Raw genomic sequence first — 17,142 nt, 5'->3', positions numbered from 1 at the left:
TACTGTTTTTACGGACTCTATCCTAACATTTTTACCCTTCTATATTTCCTCAAAAAATGTCGTCTCTCTCATTCTGAACTCATTACCCTTCCATTTATGATGCTTAATTCTCTCTCTTTCTCTTTATCTATCTATTTATCTATCTATCTCTAAGTTCATGTTCTCTCTTTTTCCAATGAAGTCCAAACCCTAAAATAGAAATCAACGGATAAAGAAAGTCAAAGTTTTATCAATTTCAAAAGTCATAGAGTGAAGTTCTCTTATCCTTCTTTATTCTCTAGGATTCTTCACATTGTTCATCTTTCTCTTTATTTTAATTTGGTTAAGGCTTTTTACTATTCCTTTAGGATTTTTTGTAGTTGTTTTTTTTTTTTTTTTAAGGATTGTTTTTTCAATTTCTTTTGAAATTCTACAATGTTAAAAATGAGATAAGATAGAAAGTTGTCATTAGCTAAATCTTTGATTTAAGTTTATTCTCATCGAGTTTTGCAATTTGTTATTTAATCCCAATTGAACATTCTAATTAAGAACGTAATGTTAATCAAGTTTTTTCTCGATAAAACAGAAAATTAACCCAACTTAAGCTTTTAAAATGAAACTTAATTATAGTATAGTTAAGGTGACCATAACTCGACCATGTTTATTATATATTTATTATAAACATGACATTTAACCAATACATTTTCAAAGCATATCTCATGATATTAAAAATAATAATGAATACATATAACATTTGAAATATGAGAGTATAATTCTAAAACCATGTAAAATCATGCATTATAAGATTACTCATATTTTAGATTGGAATTTCGCACTACATCTGTTACAACAACTCATATTAAGATCCAATCTTTGGAATAACGCTACCATAGGAGTTTTCATACCTTTCTACCTTTCCTTTCTTGGTAGGTAAGCACCCTATTTATGGGAGCCCAAAGCAAGTAAACATATAGGTGACTCGTCGCATGGCCTAGCTAGGTATCACTCAAAGAGAAATGGTTAATGTTTCTCTTATTGCATGGAGACGACATGTGGTATGTGCTTGATCCTTGTAGCTACTTGTTAGATAAGATAAGTTCATGAGTCAGCATTAAATAGGTATCACGTGATAAAGGTGGCTTAGTGTTCTCTAAGTTGCAAGCATTTTGACACCTCATACTTATTTACATGCATTGCAAGACCTCATGTTTGGTTACATGCTTTCGACACGTCATACTTAGTTGCATGCTTTCAACACTTCATTCTTGATTGCATACTTTCGATACCTCATACTTTGGTTACATACTTTTGAGACCTCATACTTGATTGCATGCTTTTGACACCTCATACTTGGTTGCATGTGCTTAACACCTTATAATTAGTTACATATTTTGGACATGTCATACTTGGTTGCATGCTCTTTGACACCTCATATTTGGTTGCATGCTCTTCGACACCTCATACTTGGTTGCATACTTTCGACACTTCATACTTGGTTGTATGCTTTTGATACTTCATACTTGAGTGCATGCTCTCAACATCTCATACTTGGTTGTATGCTTCAACACATCATTCTTGGTTACATGCTCTTCGGCATCTCATACTTAGTTGTATACTCTTTAATACCTCATACTTGGCTACATGTTCATTAACACTACATATTTGGTAAAGGAAAAACGAGAAGGTGATGTTTGTGCCTACTTAGCAATGAGGTAATTAAAATGAAACTTTGAAAGTACTATTATTAAAAATTAGGATCGTTATATATTAACTTGTAAGAAACCCATAACTTAAATCTTTTTTTACAACTCTTAATGCACTCAATTACTTACAATACAAATTATTAGGCCTGATGCTCAAATATACCATAATTATGCAAATAGGATAGAAGAAGAAAATTGATATCATATTTAATGAAATTAAATGTTACATCATGTCACTTTTACGGGCTCTATCCCAACATTTTTACCCTTCTATATTTCCTAAAAAATGTTCTCTCTCATTTTTAACTCATTACCCTTTCATTTATGATACCTAATTCTCTCTCTCTCTCTCTCTCTCTCTCTCTCTCTCTCTCCCTCTCTCTCTCTCTATTTATCTATCTATCTATCTATCTCTAAGTTCATGTTCTCTCTTTTTCCAATGAAATCCAAACCGTAAAATAAAGATCAATGGATCAAGAAAGTCAAAGTTTTATCAATTTCGAAAGTCATAAAGTGAAGTTCTCTTATCTTTCTTTCTTCTCTAAGATTCTTCACATTGTTCATCTTTCTCTTTGTTTTAATTTGGTTAAGGCTTTTTACAATTTCTTTAGGAATTTTTTGTAGTTGTTTTCTTTAAGGATTTTTTTTTCAATTTATTTTGAACTTCTACAATTTTAAAAATGAGATAAGATCGAAAGTTGTCATTAGCTAAATCTTCAATCGAAGTTTATTCTCATCGAGTTTTTCGATTTTTCATGTAAGCCCAATTGAATGTTCTAATTAAGAACATAATACTAATCAAGTTTTTTCTCAATAAAACATAAAATTAACCCAACTTAAGTTTTTAAAATGAAACTTAGTTATAGTATAGTTAAGGTGACCATAATCAATTCTTTTATAGATAAAACAAAAACTTAACATCAATTAAGCATTCTTTCTAATTGAAACTTAATTGTAGTGTAGCTCCCATTGCCATTATGATTAAGAACTCAACTTTAATTAAGTTTTTTTAAACCAACTTAATCCTAGTATAGTTTAGGTGAACATGTTTGATGAACATTTAATCTTAATTAAATTCATAATCAATAATAGTATAATTCAGATGAACATCCTGAGTGAGAGTTATAATAAGTTGTTTGAGAGATAAGATAATAAGAGAATGAGGAAGGCATTAAGGGATGAAATAGAGTTTTGTAGAGTGTCATCCACCGGGAAAAAAAAAAGAGCAAGTTCAAGACAATACAAGAAAGTAAAAATATGTTGGAGGTCACACTTACAGAAGAAATCATGATAGTGTAAGAGATTGAGTTGAAGAGATAGAAAAGAAACAAAAAAGAAAATGAACTAAAGAAATAAACGAGTTCAAAGAAATAATGAAATGAATAAAATTAACGGAAAGATGATGTTTTTAGAGAAAAATATAATAAAGGCATATGAAAGTGTTAAAAGAGAATGTCTTTCGATAAAATTAAAGGAAAATTTATTTTTATAATTCGACTGTTATTACATGTATCCAAATAATTTTTTTTTCTTTTTTTTATAATATGGTTCAATGGAAGGTATCGAAAGATAACATCTTATTCCCTATTATAAGGAAGGCTTTTAGTGAATAAAATAATATATGATCATATATAGCTATTTTACTTTACTTCTACACTTATTGGAGGATGGATTTTAGGATAAGAGCATTTTGATACAATAAATAAAAGTTTTCACAAAGGTTTTCTGCATGGACAATAAATATGAACTTTCTCATATGTTTTTAATTATTGTGACATGGGCATCCCCTAGGGTTGTTAATGAGAAACAAGATTTGATGGCAGCTAAATGCAACAAGTTTAACGAGAGTTGGATGGGTTTGGAATTAATTTTGATATTAATAAGATAATTTTAAAATATGATAGTTTTAAAATTATTTCTAAATTTGTGACAGTAAAAGAAATTCAATAAAAATATGTAAATTAAGTAGCGCCAAGGGAATTATTTTCATTTTATACCTTCCCTAGACTTGCGAGGAATATGGGCCACTAAAGTCCAAAGCTGCATATTTGCACCACGTAATTTTCCTCTACTGTTATTAGGAGGAGACACGAACACTCATTCTTTCCCAAGAACGTGTGGTCAGGAGAGATTGAACGTCCTTCCAAGCAAGCAGCACTTTCCTTCTCTCCTTCTCTCTCATGGCGTCACTTCTTCAACAACTTCTACATCTTCACCTTTTACATTCAACTCCTCCTCCTTTCTTCTTCAGTTTTCCTCTACACCACACCCCATGGCTCTCCTCCAGCCATTTCTCTCCCACTCTCCCCCTCTCTCTTTCTCTCTCCCAAAGCCCACTCCATTATCACTCGTCTCCCTCTCACAATCATTGAAACCTCCCCATAAGCTACTCACACAAGCCTGGAGAGATTCCATCAGGTGCTGTGCTATTGCAGAGATAAGGGATGGGGTTTCACTCGGGGGAGAGGATCAGGGGGTTCTGGTGGACCCATCTAGTCAAGAAGAAGTGAGAGGAGAGAGGCACGTGGCGGAGTATGATTGGAAGGAAGAGTGGTACCCACTGTATCTCACTAAGGACATACCAGAGGATGCTCCTATGGGTCTTACTGTTTTTGATAAGCAGCTTGTGTTGTATCGTGATGGCAAGGGCCTGCTTCAGTGTTACGAAGATCGATGCCCCCATAGGTAACTCGATCTTCAATTTCTTTTATTTTCTTTGATTTTTTCCTATTTCATTTCGTCTGATGTTCTGAATTTGTCAGACGACAGAGAGAGTGCCTAGTTTAATGAACTGTTTGGCCACCGAGAACATTTAGGAAATCCATATTAGGAAATGGTTGCGCCTTTATCAATTTTAAAAATCAGAATCACGTGATGAAGTAGGGGAAATGCAAACGCTATGAAAAGGCCTTATTTTTAAGCTATAAAAAAAGGGGGTCACCAATAAGTAGCGTGAGAGTCTGATACAAATTTTGCTTTATTCAAATTTACTTTCAAATAAAATCATCACAAATTAAGAGTGTTGTGTTTGATAGTGTTTTTAAAAGACATTTCTAATTTTTTTAATATTTAAATGATAAAAATTTTCTTGTAGAAAGTTAGAAGTCTTTTCCTAATATTACTCTACATCATAAGGGACCTAGTCAAGAGTTAGATGGTGTTTGTTTTTTTACTAACTTAATGATTAATAATGTTAAATATTAGGTTGTTTATTTTTTAGTATTTTATTTTTATTAAGTATTAAAAAGTAAAAAAAAAAACCATCTATTATCTATTTAGAAAAATTTATATATTTTGATTTTTTTATTTAATAATAAGTCATGAAAAAAAATTAGAAAAACAAACTATCTAAATTCTGAAAATAAATTGCTTTCTATTCAATAAAAAGTAAAAAAAAACAAACACACTTCTATCTTTCCCTTTTAGTGACATAACCTGTTCCCCTGTATGGTGCCGGCTTCAATGTATAACACACGGGCACACGGTTCCCAATCCTTTCAGTGTGGGTTGCCTGTGTGCCAATGGTCATCTTTTGATATCCTAGTACGTTATTACAGCTCTCCCTGTACACACCAACCCTATTTTGATATCTAAGTAGAGCATGTTTAATCTTCATCATTGTTGATCTTAGTATGAGGATGCTTGTAAGCATCTCATTAAATTAAACAGAAAATTTTGTCAGAAGTTTAACATAATTTTCAGGACCCAACATAAAGTATCCCTCCATCTTACTTGGGGACTGGAGGGATAAGTTTTGGTCAGTCTACATGGTGCTAAAATTTAGCATTATGAAGCTAACTAACATGCATTTCTCAAATCATCTCCTATATGCACTCCTGGAGATCTTTCGCCCCCTGTATTGGAAATGCAACATTAGCTGAATTCTTTAAGTGAAAAGCTCTATCATGCCATAAAGCTTGTTGCAGTTCTCATGGTTCAAAAACTATATACCAAAAGTTTTCAATACTGTTCACATTATGAAAATGTTGAACTGGGGTTTCTCGATGTAGGTTAGCAAAGCTCTCTGAAGGTCAGTTGGTTGATGGGAGACTGGAATGTTTGTACCACGGTTGGCAATTTGAAGGCGAGGGTAAATGTGTGAAGATACCTCAGGTGTGATTTAGTTTCCTTGATTGCATTCATTGTGCCTTGTAGTTCTTAGAAAGATTTATTTGATGAATTTCTTTTCTGAATTATGTTTATAACAGCTTCCGGCTGATGCAAAAATTCCACGATCAGCTTGTGTTAAAACATATGAGGTGAAGGATTCCCAAGGAGTGGTTTGGGTGTGGATGTCACACAGGACCCCTCCAAATCCTGATAAACTGCCATGGTTTGAGAACTTTGCTAGACCAGGGTTTCGAGATACCTCGACAATTCATGAGCTTCCATATGATCATTCCATTCTTCTCGAGAACCTAATGGATCCAGCCCATGTTCCAATCTCACATGACAGAACAGACTGGAGTGCAAAGAGGGAAGATGCCCAACCACTATGTTTCAAGGTCACTGAACGAACAGACCGTGGTTTTGCTGGCTGGTGGGGCAGGGAAAAAGATGAGTCCTTGCTGAATTTCTTACGATTCGAAGCCCCATGTGTTCTTCAGAATAACCGAGAAATAGTTGATAAGAATGGGGAAAAGCACTACTTTACTGGTCTTTTCCTTTGCAGGCCATCAGGACAAGGAAAATCAATGTTGATTGTGAGGTTTGGTTCAACCAAGAGATCTCCCATAGCAAAATTGTTTCCAGAATGGTACTTCCATCAGAATGCAGGTAAGGTTTTTGAGCAAGACATGGGGTTCCTTTCCTCCCAAAATGAGATTCTAATGAAAGAAAAAGTTCCAACAAAGGAACTCTATCTCAATTTAAGGTCATCAGACACATGGGTTGCTGAATACAGGAGGTGGATGGACAAAGTAGGGCATGGAATGCCCTACCATTTCGGGCACAGCACCATTTCACTACCCCAACAGCCTGCAGTGGTGGAACATGCACCAGCAGGTTTGGTTGCCGGACTCTCGGCTTCTTCCCCAGCCAAGGGAGGGATTGGAACGATGCATGCCCCAAATCCTGCAAACCGATACTTCCGACATGTAGTTCATTGTAAAGGATGCAGAAGTGTTGTCAAAGCTTTCCAAGCATGGAAGAATGTCTTTTCCGCCTTGGCTCTTGCATCAACAGCATTGGCAATTCTAGTGACCGGAAGGCAGTGGAAGGCCCTTCTGTTGGTTGGAACGGCACTAAGCTTGGCTGGAATGTATGCATGCTCAACAGTGGTTGCCATGAATACAACAAACTTTGTAAGGATCCACAGGAGATTGTGAGTTATACATACAAAGGGGTTGCTGGTGGCTGATTTTGTTTGATTAGTAGTGTAGGCGCAGAGCAAGAACATATAGAAGATATGCTGGTGTTTATGCTCTGTAAATCAATACTTGAATGAGGATTGTGTTGGTTATCTTTCTTATATGCATGAATAGTGTCGATAATACCATGATTTTAGTAATTCATTGAACTAATTGAAGTGATTCATCAGAGTAAATTAGCCGGTCTCCTCCATCAGTTTCCTTCATGTATAGAGACATTAAGTTGTGATTTCCTTGCAACTGTGTGAGTTCGATCAATCTTGTGGCTTATGTGAATGGAGACCATTCTTGTGTGTCTTTCCCTTTTTCCCATTTTCTTTTTCTTTGTACTTATTTCGTAATTTTGACTGTCATATATGGATCTATCAAACTTTATATACGGGCTATTCAAAATATACAATAAAATATGATCCCTTAAGTAAAAGTGCAAATATATTAGATTATGATACAAATAAATGGATGATCAAGATATATAATAAAATGTCGTGTGTGACACATGACACAAATAAATGAAATTCACCTATAAAGTATTATGTACTTTACGAGTGGGAATATAAGTGTATCAATTCATTCATGATATTTTTTTAATAACCTTTTAATAAAAAAAAAAAAAAGGGTTATTTAATTAAAAATGTCATTAAAAACCTAATTTTAAAATTTTAATTTTTCATCATTTTTTTATTTTAGATAAAAATGATTTTATTATTTCCTTATAAAAATATTTTTTTTTCTTTTTAAATATATTATAAATAATTGAAATAATAAAGGGTATTGATGTCAAAAATAGACTACTCTTAAAATAAAAACATGAGAGGATAAATTCTACTATTTCATCCATTTTAATTAATTGATTAAAAATATATATATACACTTCATCACGAAGGGACCATGTTAAATAGTGACTGACAATGAGCAAGGAACACCTAATTACCTAAAACGTTTGAAAACCAGGCTAGAAGACATATGTCACGGTCACAAGTCCAGCCAATTGTAGAGGTAGAGGAGTGCAAGTAATCCACTCCCACTACTGTCACAAGTGTCACATACAGGTGTCATATATCGCACATATTGCACTTCAATTCATAAAGTTAAGGATGGTTCGGAGTTGATTTAATTCTAGACACCTTTACCTTTCAACTCCTTTACTTTTATTTCTTTCTTTTTGGCAATCTTATCATAGTTCAGCGTCCGCAGTTATAGAATTAATCAAAAGCTCTCGCCGCACACTAGCCGCTCGATTAGACACGTAAGAGAGAGTTTGAACAAGGATGAAAATATCGGTAATCACGGATATATCGGTACTTCGATTTTACGGATATATCGGATATATCGGAGATATATCGGCAGATATTCTGGAAAAAAATATCGGTAGGCTTAAAATTATTAAAAACTCATAGAAATGCAAGGAAAACCTCATAATAATATAATTAGAAGTATAATGGACATTTTAAAGTTGTTTTATTGAAAAATTTGATATATATATATATATATATAATATAATTTACGATATTATATGTAATTATATCATGTCGATTTATAAGAAATGTTAATTTTGTAATTGTTCTCATTATAAAGTCACATAAAATATTTCATTTCATTAAATATCAATAATTTGTACACATTAAATTCATTAAATAAACATATTTCATATTCAAAATATACTAGTTCATGTTAATTAAATTAATTAAATAATTTAACATGTTAATTAAATTAATTAAATAATTTAGCTAAGTTAACTAGTTTAATTTAATTCTAAATGTGAAAATAAATCACAAATAATCATCTAAAATAAACATACCAATTTATAATTAAATAATCAAATTAACCTAAGTTAATTCAATAAAAATATAAAAATTAATTACAATTGAATGTAAAAATAGCATTAAATCATCCATATTGCAAACATACTAATTAATTGAAAATACATGAATTAATTATAATTGCAAACAAAATTAATTACAATTTAAAACAAATATACCTTAAAATGATTAAATAATTGAGCAACCTTAATAAAAATTGGAGTAATGAGAGAGCAAATGAAGAATGAAAGCAAAAATGGATGAAATAGATGAAATTTGGGCTATTTATAGAATAAATTTGGGCCAAAATAGCCGTTGGAACATTAATTTACCGTTGAAAATCAATTTTGGCCGTTGGATAAAAAATTGGTAGCAATCTGGCCGTTGGATCGCCATATTACCATTGGAATCACATCTAGGCCGTCGGATCAACACGGGCGTGATCTGGGCCGTCAGATCACGTTGCATGAAGGAGGGGAAATATCACAAAAAAATCAGCGATATATCTCCGATATATCACCGATATATCGCCGATATTTTGTCACTAGAGGCGATTTTTTCAAAATATCTCCGATATATCTCTCAGAACCGATATATCGCCGATATATCGCCGATATTTTGGCGATATTTACAGAAATATCTCTTCTCCGATTTTTCTCCTCGAAATGTCGTGTCGTCGCCTCCCGATACAAGATATATCGCCGATATATCCCGATATTTTCCTCCATGAGTTTGAAACAAAACTCCAATGGATAGGACAAAATATCATACCTAGATTTCACACTAAAAAAAATTTCATATCCAATATATTGGGAAAGTTGTGTTTTGGGCTTCCCATTCCAACATAATAACATTTTCAAAACCCAACAATGGGAAATATGAGAATCAACTTTTAATATGAAAAGTTTTATCATTTTTATGCACTCTGAGCCGGTTCCATCTTCTGTGCCCAAATAGTCCCTCCGTTTCTCCAACTTAGCATCCTCAACATCATCCTAACCTCCATATCACTCTCTCTCATTTGGAAGTTTTCTCTCATCTTTCTTCACTCCTGAAAATCCAAAATCTCTCATTTCAGTTCAGAAACTCAAATCCAAAACTCTAAGACGGTGTCAAAATGCGTCTTTTGGCTCGTCTAGGAGCCATGGGAGTCCAAGAGAATCCGGGAAAAACGAAATGGAGCTTGGGTGGAGAGAGTGGGTACCCAAAAACCGAAACCCTAACCTCCAAATGTGTACTAAACTCGCAAATCTGTGTCCAAGATAGCTCCATTAGCAAGAAATAGCACCAAACATCTCTCCTAAACCATTAAATCGACGAAGCCCTTGAAGAACCAGAGGAAATGGTGCAAAAAATGAAGCATGGAAAACTTTTAAAGTATTGGGTCCAGACGAATCGATCGACCGGTGACTGTACCTTAGATACTACCTTAATAACCCTTAGATATGACCTTAATCTACCTTAGGTACTACCTTAATTAAACTTAGGTATTACCTATGTGAAGTCTCAAAACTTCATTTGTGGATATTACTTACTTCATTTGTGATCTTTAGAGCATGTCATTTTGTGATTAATTAGTGTGATCAGTTGGTTCAACTTTGGTATTTTGATGACCGTACCTTAGGTACTACCTTAATCGACATTAGCCCTATCTAAGTAAAACTTGGGTACTACCTATTTGAAGTCTCGGAACTTCATTTGTGGATATTACTTGCTTCATTTGTGACCCTTATAGCACATCATTATGTGATTAATTAGCATGGTCAATTGGTTCACCTTTGGTATTTTGGTGACTATACCTTAGGTACTACCTTAATCTACCTTAGGTACCATCTTAACCGACCTTAGGCACTAATTAAGTAAAACTTGGGTACTACCTATTTGAAGCCTCGAAACTTCATTTGTTGGATATTCCTTACTTCATTCTCGACTAGACCTCGATTAGGAAGGGGTAACCGGTCGATCGGTTTTATGTCTAAAACTGAAAAGGACATCAACCCGCTCCTAGACAACTAAATGAGCTTAATTAAGGTAGTACCTAAGGTCGATTAAGGTAGTACCTTAGGGCTATTAAGGTAGTACCTAAGGTACAATCACCAAAATACCAAAGGTGAACCAATTGACCACACTAATTAATCACATAATAATGTGCTCTAAGAGTCACAAATGAAGTAAGTAATATCCACAAATGAAGTTTCAAGACTTCAGATAAGTAGTACCTAAGTTTTACTTAGATACCTAATCGGTTAAGGTAGTACCTAAGGTCGGTTAAGGTAATACCTAAGGTAGATTAAGGTAGTACCTTAGGGCTATTAAGGTAGTACCTAAGGTACAGTCACCAAAATATCGAAGTTGAACCAACTAATCACACTAATTAATCACAAAATGACATGCTCTAAAGATCACAAATGAAGTAATATCCATAAATGAAGTTTTGAGGTTTCACACAAGTAATACCTAAGTTTAACTAAGGTAGTACCTAAGGTCAATTAAAGTAGTACCTAAGGTACAATCACCAATCGATCGGTTCGTCGGGACCCAATACTTTAAGAGTCTCTTGTGCTTCATTTTTTGCACCATTTCCTTTGGTTCTTCAAGGGCTTCACCGATTTAATGATTTAGGAGAGATGTTTGATGTTATTTCTTACTGATAGAGCTATCTTGGACAAGGATTTGCGAGTCTAGGACACATTTGGAGGTTAGGGTTTCGATTTTTGGGTACCCACTCTCTCCACCCAAGCTTCATTTCGCTTTTCCCGGATTCTCTTGAACTCTCATAGCTCCTAGATGAGCCAAAAGGCGCATTTTGACATTATCTTGGAGTTTTGGATTTGGGTTTTTGAACTAAAATAAGAGATTTTGGGTTTTTAAGAGTAAAAAAAGATGAGAGAAAGCTTCCAAATGAGATAAGGTGATATGGAGGTTGGGATGATGCTGAAGATGTTAAGGATACTAAGTTAGAGAAACGGAGAGACAATTTGGGCACAGAAGATGGAGCCAACTCAGAGTGTACAAAAATGATAAAACTTTTCATATTAAAAGTTGATTCTCATATTTCCCGTTGTTGAGTTTTGAAAATGTTATTATGTTGGGATGGGAAGCCCAAAGCACAACTTTCCCCAATATATTTGTGTAATGTAAGAGAGATATTGACATCATAGATGTCATGTAGCCATTTTTTTTTTTGTTTGAAAAAAAAAATATATGTATATATATATATATATCATTTCTTTATTTTAAATTAAAAATATCAATTTTTAAACCAAGAATTTTCTATCTATTTAAATAAAACTAAAAATGCTAACTAGCAAGATATGACACGTGTCTGTTATTTTTTTCTTTTTCTTTTTTTAATGGGAAAAGTTTGTTTTCATACTCATATGAAAAATAAAAACCATAAAATAGAAACTCATATTTATAAAATAAAATTTTTTTAAAAATAATTAACATTTTATACACTTATTGGTCAAAGGTAATACCTTTGACCATTCAAGTACTACCTTTACCATCATAAGTACACCTTTAACCAACATTCAAATATCACCTATGACCATCCTAAGTACACTTTTCATCAATTATTTTTAGAGGGTTTCTATTTTGTAATTATTTTTACATGTGTATAAAAACAAATTGTTTCTATTTTGTTCTCTTAGACTTTTAAAATTGAATTTCATATATATATATATGGAACCAAACAAACATATATATTTGCTCCCAATATGTTTGCCTCTAATAAATAAATGAAATAAAAAGCATATACTTGGAATAGGCAAAAGCATTTTTCACTAAAAAGAAGGTAAAAAACAAAAAAAAAAAAAGAGACAAAATTCACTGTCATAGTAAGAGCAGGAACATAAAAACAGAGTGAAAAGAGGAATCAAGAGTTATCAAATTTTATTTTACAAAAAGTTAGACCATGTTTGGCTTAAAAGTCTTGGACTTCAATATCTATCTGCATGTTCAACTCGTAGCTTATTTATGTATGAAAAGCATTTCTTCATGGAAGAAACTAAACACCTAGAACATATACAGAATTGCAAATACAGCATTTCCATACTCTTCAACAAAAATAAACTTTGTTTTCTTCCTTCAACTTTTCCACTACATGAAATTTCTGTGAAGAAATTGAAACTCTATAAATACCTTGTGGAGTCCACTATATGTATTGCTAGGTAATGTCTGCTTTCAGGAATGGAATAGTGTGGGAGCTCAAGGATTTGGGGAGGATGATATGTTGTTATATGTAAGATGACCTGGTGTCTCTGTTGGATGCTCGCTAGACATGGGAATGATGACTCAGGGTTCTTGGCAATCGCATGGTTGTATCAGCACTGAAGCTTGAATTTGAATTTGGGGATGACATTTCAGAATCAACCTCATCAATTGCCTATCACAAAAACAACCAGTTCAGGTTTTTGAATAACAACAAAAAGTGAAAGTCTAGTGGAATAAGATGCCATGAAACATTCACGCAGCAATAATGAGTGTTTTGTAAGGCTTCTCTATGTGATTCTATAGGAAACATTATGCATCAAGAGGGAGAAAATGTTCTGTAAACAGCTGGTCAAGCATTTGTGGCCCTTCCTGTTGGATGATGTCTGTTTCAGATTTTTAAAACTATTTATAGTTGACATATTTTAGGAATAATAGGCAGATTAGTTTTGAGTATTTAGAGTATGTTTGACAGTGATTCTTAAAAGTGTTTTTAGCCTTTCTAATACTTGAAATATAAAAATTTTCAAGTGTCAAAAAGACTGCAAATATTTCTAAGAATCACTACCAAACGCACCCTTAGTTCTCTTGAACAGACAAGTGTCATTTAGGTTTGATAGATTATTTTTCCATTCAATAGGAGTAATATTACCCAACTTAATGCAGTTTTATAAATAAGTCATGCATAATTAAATCAGGGAAATCAGAGAAAGAAGTATATGTGAGGAAGGTTTCCCTAGAAGTAACCACTATGTATCAGAAACCTTAAGCAAAGAATTCAAGCCAATGTCCAAGCCTCTTGAGCATAAAATTGTATTACTATTGTTGGATTGACCCGCCTCTGTGAAGTGGTTCCAAATACCTTAACTAGAAGCAATAAATTAAAATGAAAAGAGTCAACAAAGATGAAGAAGATAACTCATTTAACCAATTAAGATCCTTGGTGAAATAAAAACATAGTAGCAAGTTGTCTACTACTCACCAATTTTTCTTTTTCTTTTTTCCTAAAGAACTTATAGAAGAATTTTGGTGAAAGGAAGGTAATAAAGATGGTCATGATGACGTGGTAAGAGGGATATCGATATCAGTTGAAGATTTACTAAATTTTTTGCTAAGACACCAAATTTTAGCCATTGAAGCCTACGACAGTTATTAAAGGGGGAAATTGCTATAGATTATATTGTTTCTTTTCTTTTTTCCTTTTTTTTTCATAGATAAATTTTTATCCCCATTGGAACTTGAACCTGGAGTCTCCCACAAACCCTCCCCATCCCTTTACCACTTGAGTTAGGCCTTAAGAGCATATATTATGTTGGTTTTAGTTTTTAAAATGATTCAATGACAATTTTAGGAGATAGTCATTAGTTATGCCAAATTAGCTATCTTCAAGAGAAGATATGTATTATTTAGGATTAGACAGTGTAACTTGCACTATCACTTTTATCACTAATTTTACTACTTGATGACATGGTGGTAAGTGGTAATTGAATATAATAAAAAAAATCCCCCTTTATTATCACCAACATTTTCCTTTACCCTATATGTTTGGCTCTTGGAAAATTTGATAGAAAATGTGAGGAAAAAATAGAGGAAAAATATGTAAAAAGAAAGAATGAAAGAAAAAAAATTTAAGTAATAAATTATTTTTTTCATATTTCTTCAAACTTACTTCACTCAATTTTCATCTTCCATATAAAAATTAAATAATTTGAAAATGGATAAGTTTCTAACTAATTTTAATTATAGTTTGATTTTCTTCTATATTTTCTATCATAAATCATATATGAGAAAATCATTTTTCTTAACATTGAGTTTGAAGCAAGAGAAAGTCATTTTTCTTTTGTAATTGTCAAACTAATGTTTCTAGGTCATGTGGATAGAATTTTTTTTTGGTTGTTTTATTGCCATAAAACCACGGTTACCATTGTTGATTTTCATGTAAACCAACGTTGTTAACATGTTAGGAAGTGTCCCAAATTCCTAATTAGTATAGATTCCTTTTTTGTAAAGAATATTATATAGAATATTTCTAGGTTGATATATTATTGTAATATTAGACTTCCTTATAGAATAAGGAAGGTTGTTGGAAATATCTCTATAAATATTCTAGGTCATGAGGGGAAAAAGTTATGAGATGGAGATGGGGCTGTAGATACTATACAAGGTGGATAGAGATGTGAGGAAGAACGAGAGGTACCCGGTGGAGCGAGATGGCTCGTAGCAAGGTATGGATACAAGGAGTGGGGAAACATGGGATGTTTCGGGAACCCAATAGTTGTATCTGGTTCTGTCCTCTGTAATATTCTCTATTGTATAGTGAAATCATTATCTCTCATCCGTGGACGTAGGCATGGTTGGCCGAACCACGTTAAAACCTCGTGTACCATATGTGTGATTGTTTTATCTTTGTGTTCTTGAACTAACATTGTTAGCATCAAAGCTTTCGTTGGCACTACAACTGGTATCAGAGCTTGGGTTGAAGATTTCTGGAAGAGCAAAAGATCACAAAGCACACAAGATGAAAACAAAAGGAATTTTCACTGAAGGTGGAGTCGATTGCTCTCTCGTGGTGATATGATACAAAAAGGTTTGTGTCATGGAGAGATTGAAGATTAACTTCATGGAATTTGGTCCAAGGTGGAGATTGTTAGGAAGTGTCCCAAATTCCTAATTAGTATAGATTCCTTTTTTGTAAAGAATATTATATAGAATATTTCTAGGTTGATATATTATTGTAATATTAGACTTCCTTATAGAATAAGGAAGGTTGTTGGAAATATCTCTATAAATATTCTAGGTCATGAGGGGAAAAAGTTATGAGATGGAGATGTGCCTGTAGAGACTATACAAGGTGGATAGAGATGTGAGGAAGAACAGGAGGTACCCAGTGGAGCGAGATGGCTCGTAGTAAGGTATGGATACAAGGAAGTCTAATATTACAATAATATATCAACCTAGAAATATTCTATATAATATTCTTTACAAAAAAGGAATCTATACTAATTAGGAATTTGGGACACTTCCTAACATAACATTGGTCTTAGTATATAGACCAAAAGCATTTATCAACGTTGGTTCTAGTTTTTTTTTCAAATAAAACTTAAAACCAGCTTTGGCAATGTTGGTTTTATCACCAATTGCTAATTTTAGTTTAAAAGCATTTTTGAAATTGGCTTAAAACCATTTAGCAACAACTATTTTTAAGCCACTTTCAAAATTTCTCTAAAATGACACTAACAACTGTGGTTTCACTTGATATGTGCTAGAACAAACATTGGCAACTGTGTTTTTAAGCCAATTTTAAAATTGCTCTAAAACAAACACTAAAAACTATTGTTTTACTATATATGTGCTAGAACCAACATTGGTAAGGGTGGTTTTAAGCCAATTTCAAAGTTACTACACAACCAATATTGGCAACTGTGGTTTTACTTGATATGCTAAAACTAACATTGTCAATAGTGGTTTTAAAATTTATTCAAAAATACCCTAGAACCAGCATTGACAACTGTGGTTTATTTAATATACTAAAAATCAATATTGCCAACATTGGTTTGAAGCTTTATTGAACTTTACATTCAAACCAATAACGGTAATTGCAATTTTATGATTGAAAAATAAATAAATAAATAAACAACAGCTCTTGTCCATGTGGCCAAAAAGCATTAATTTGACAAATAGTTTCAAACTCAATCTATTTTCACATTTATTTTTATTTTTTGACTAAAGTACTACTTTTTCTATTAACTCGTATTAGTATTTGTATTAGTTTCCTATTTGTTAAGAGTCATATTATCTTATAATAAGTCTCATATACAAAATTCAGGATAAAAGTTTCCATACATGTAAACCAGCATTCATTCTCAACAAACCACATCCCCCTCCCCTTTTTTCATTTGCTTTTATTTATTTATGTATTTATTTATTACTTAATTTATCAAAATATACCCAAAAAAATGCTCATGCCCACGTTGTGTGTATGAGTCAACAAAGGAAGCAACTTATTTAACAGGTTGCCCAGTGAAATCCGAGTTTTCTTCCTGGAAATAAGTTTGGTAGAAACACAGCCTTTTTCCTGAA

The 17,142-nt window shown here is 32.9% G+C and overlaps 2 protein-coding genes across 2 annotated transcripts in view; one reads left to right on the top strand and one right to left on the bottom strand.

Moving 5' to 3' along the window:
* The first annotated feature begins 3,846 nt into the window (after positions 1-3,846).
* LOC117913480 (protein TIC 55, chloroplastic) lies at positions 3,847-7,348 on the top strand. The gene is made up of 3 exons (XM_034828465.1): positions 3,847-4,367; positions 5,693-5,795; positions 5,891-7,348. Exons 1-3 carry the CDS (start codon positions 3,955-3,957, stop codon positions 7,007-7,009), a joined length of 1,635 nt encoding a protein of 544 aa, XP_034684356.1. The 5' UTR covers positions 3,847-3,954; the 3' UTR covers positions 7,010-7,348.
* A 5,352-nt stretch (positions 7,349-12,700) lies between these two features.
* LOC117912754 (dynamin-related protein 3A-like) overlaps positions 12,701-17,142 on the bottom strand; it is a 52,327-nt gene continuing 47,885 nt past the window's right edge. The window contains exon 17 of the mRNA XM_034827448.1: positions 12,701-13,237. Coding sequence (XP_034683339.1) covers positions 13,127-13,237 — 111 coding nt within the window. The 3' untranslated portion in view covers positions 12,701-13,126. The remainder of the gene's footprint in view (positions 13,238-17,142) is intronic.

The sequence above is a fragment of the Vitis riparia genome, chromosome 4 (assembly GCF_004353265.1).
Source record: "Vitis riparia cultivar Riparia Gloire de Montpellier isolate 1030 chromosome 4, EGFV_Vit.rip_1.0, whole genome shotgun sequence".
NCBI lineage: Eukaryota > Viridiplantae > Streptophyta > Magnoliopsida > Vitales > Vitaceae > Vitis > Vitis riparia.
Note: the sequence above shows the minus strand (reverse complement) of the source record. Positions and strands in the feature narration are given on the sequence as shown.

What these genes read in the sequence shown, in the direction of transcription:
- LOC117913480 (XM_034828465.1), top strand. Translation starts at nt 3,955, where the DNA reads ATGGCTCTCCTCCAGCCATTTCTCTCCCACTCTCCCCCTCTCTCTTTC. An exon ending in GAAGATCGATGCCCCCATAG is followed by an intron (nt 4,368 to 5,692) that starts GTAACTCGATCT and finishes TTCTCGATGTAG; the next exon opens with GTTAGCAAAGCTCTCTGAAG. An exon ending in AATGTGTGAAGATACCTCAG is followed by an intron (nt 5,796 to 5,890) that starts GTGTGATTTAGT and finishes TGTTTATAACAG; the next exon opens with CTTCCGGCTGATGCAAAAAT.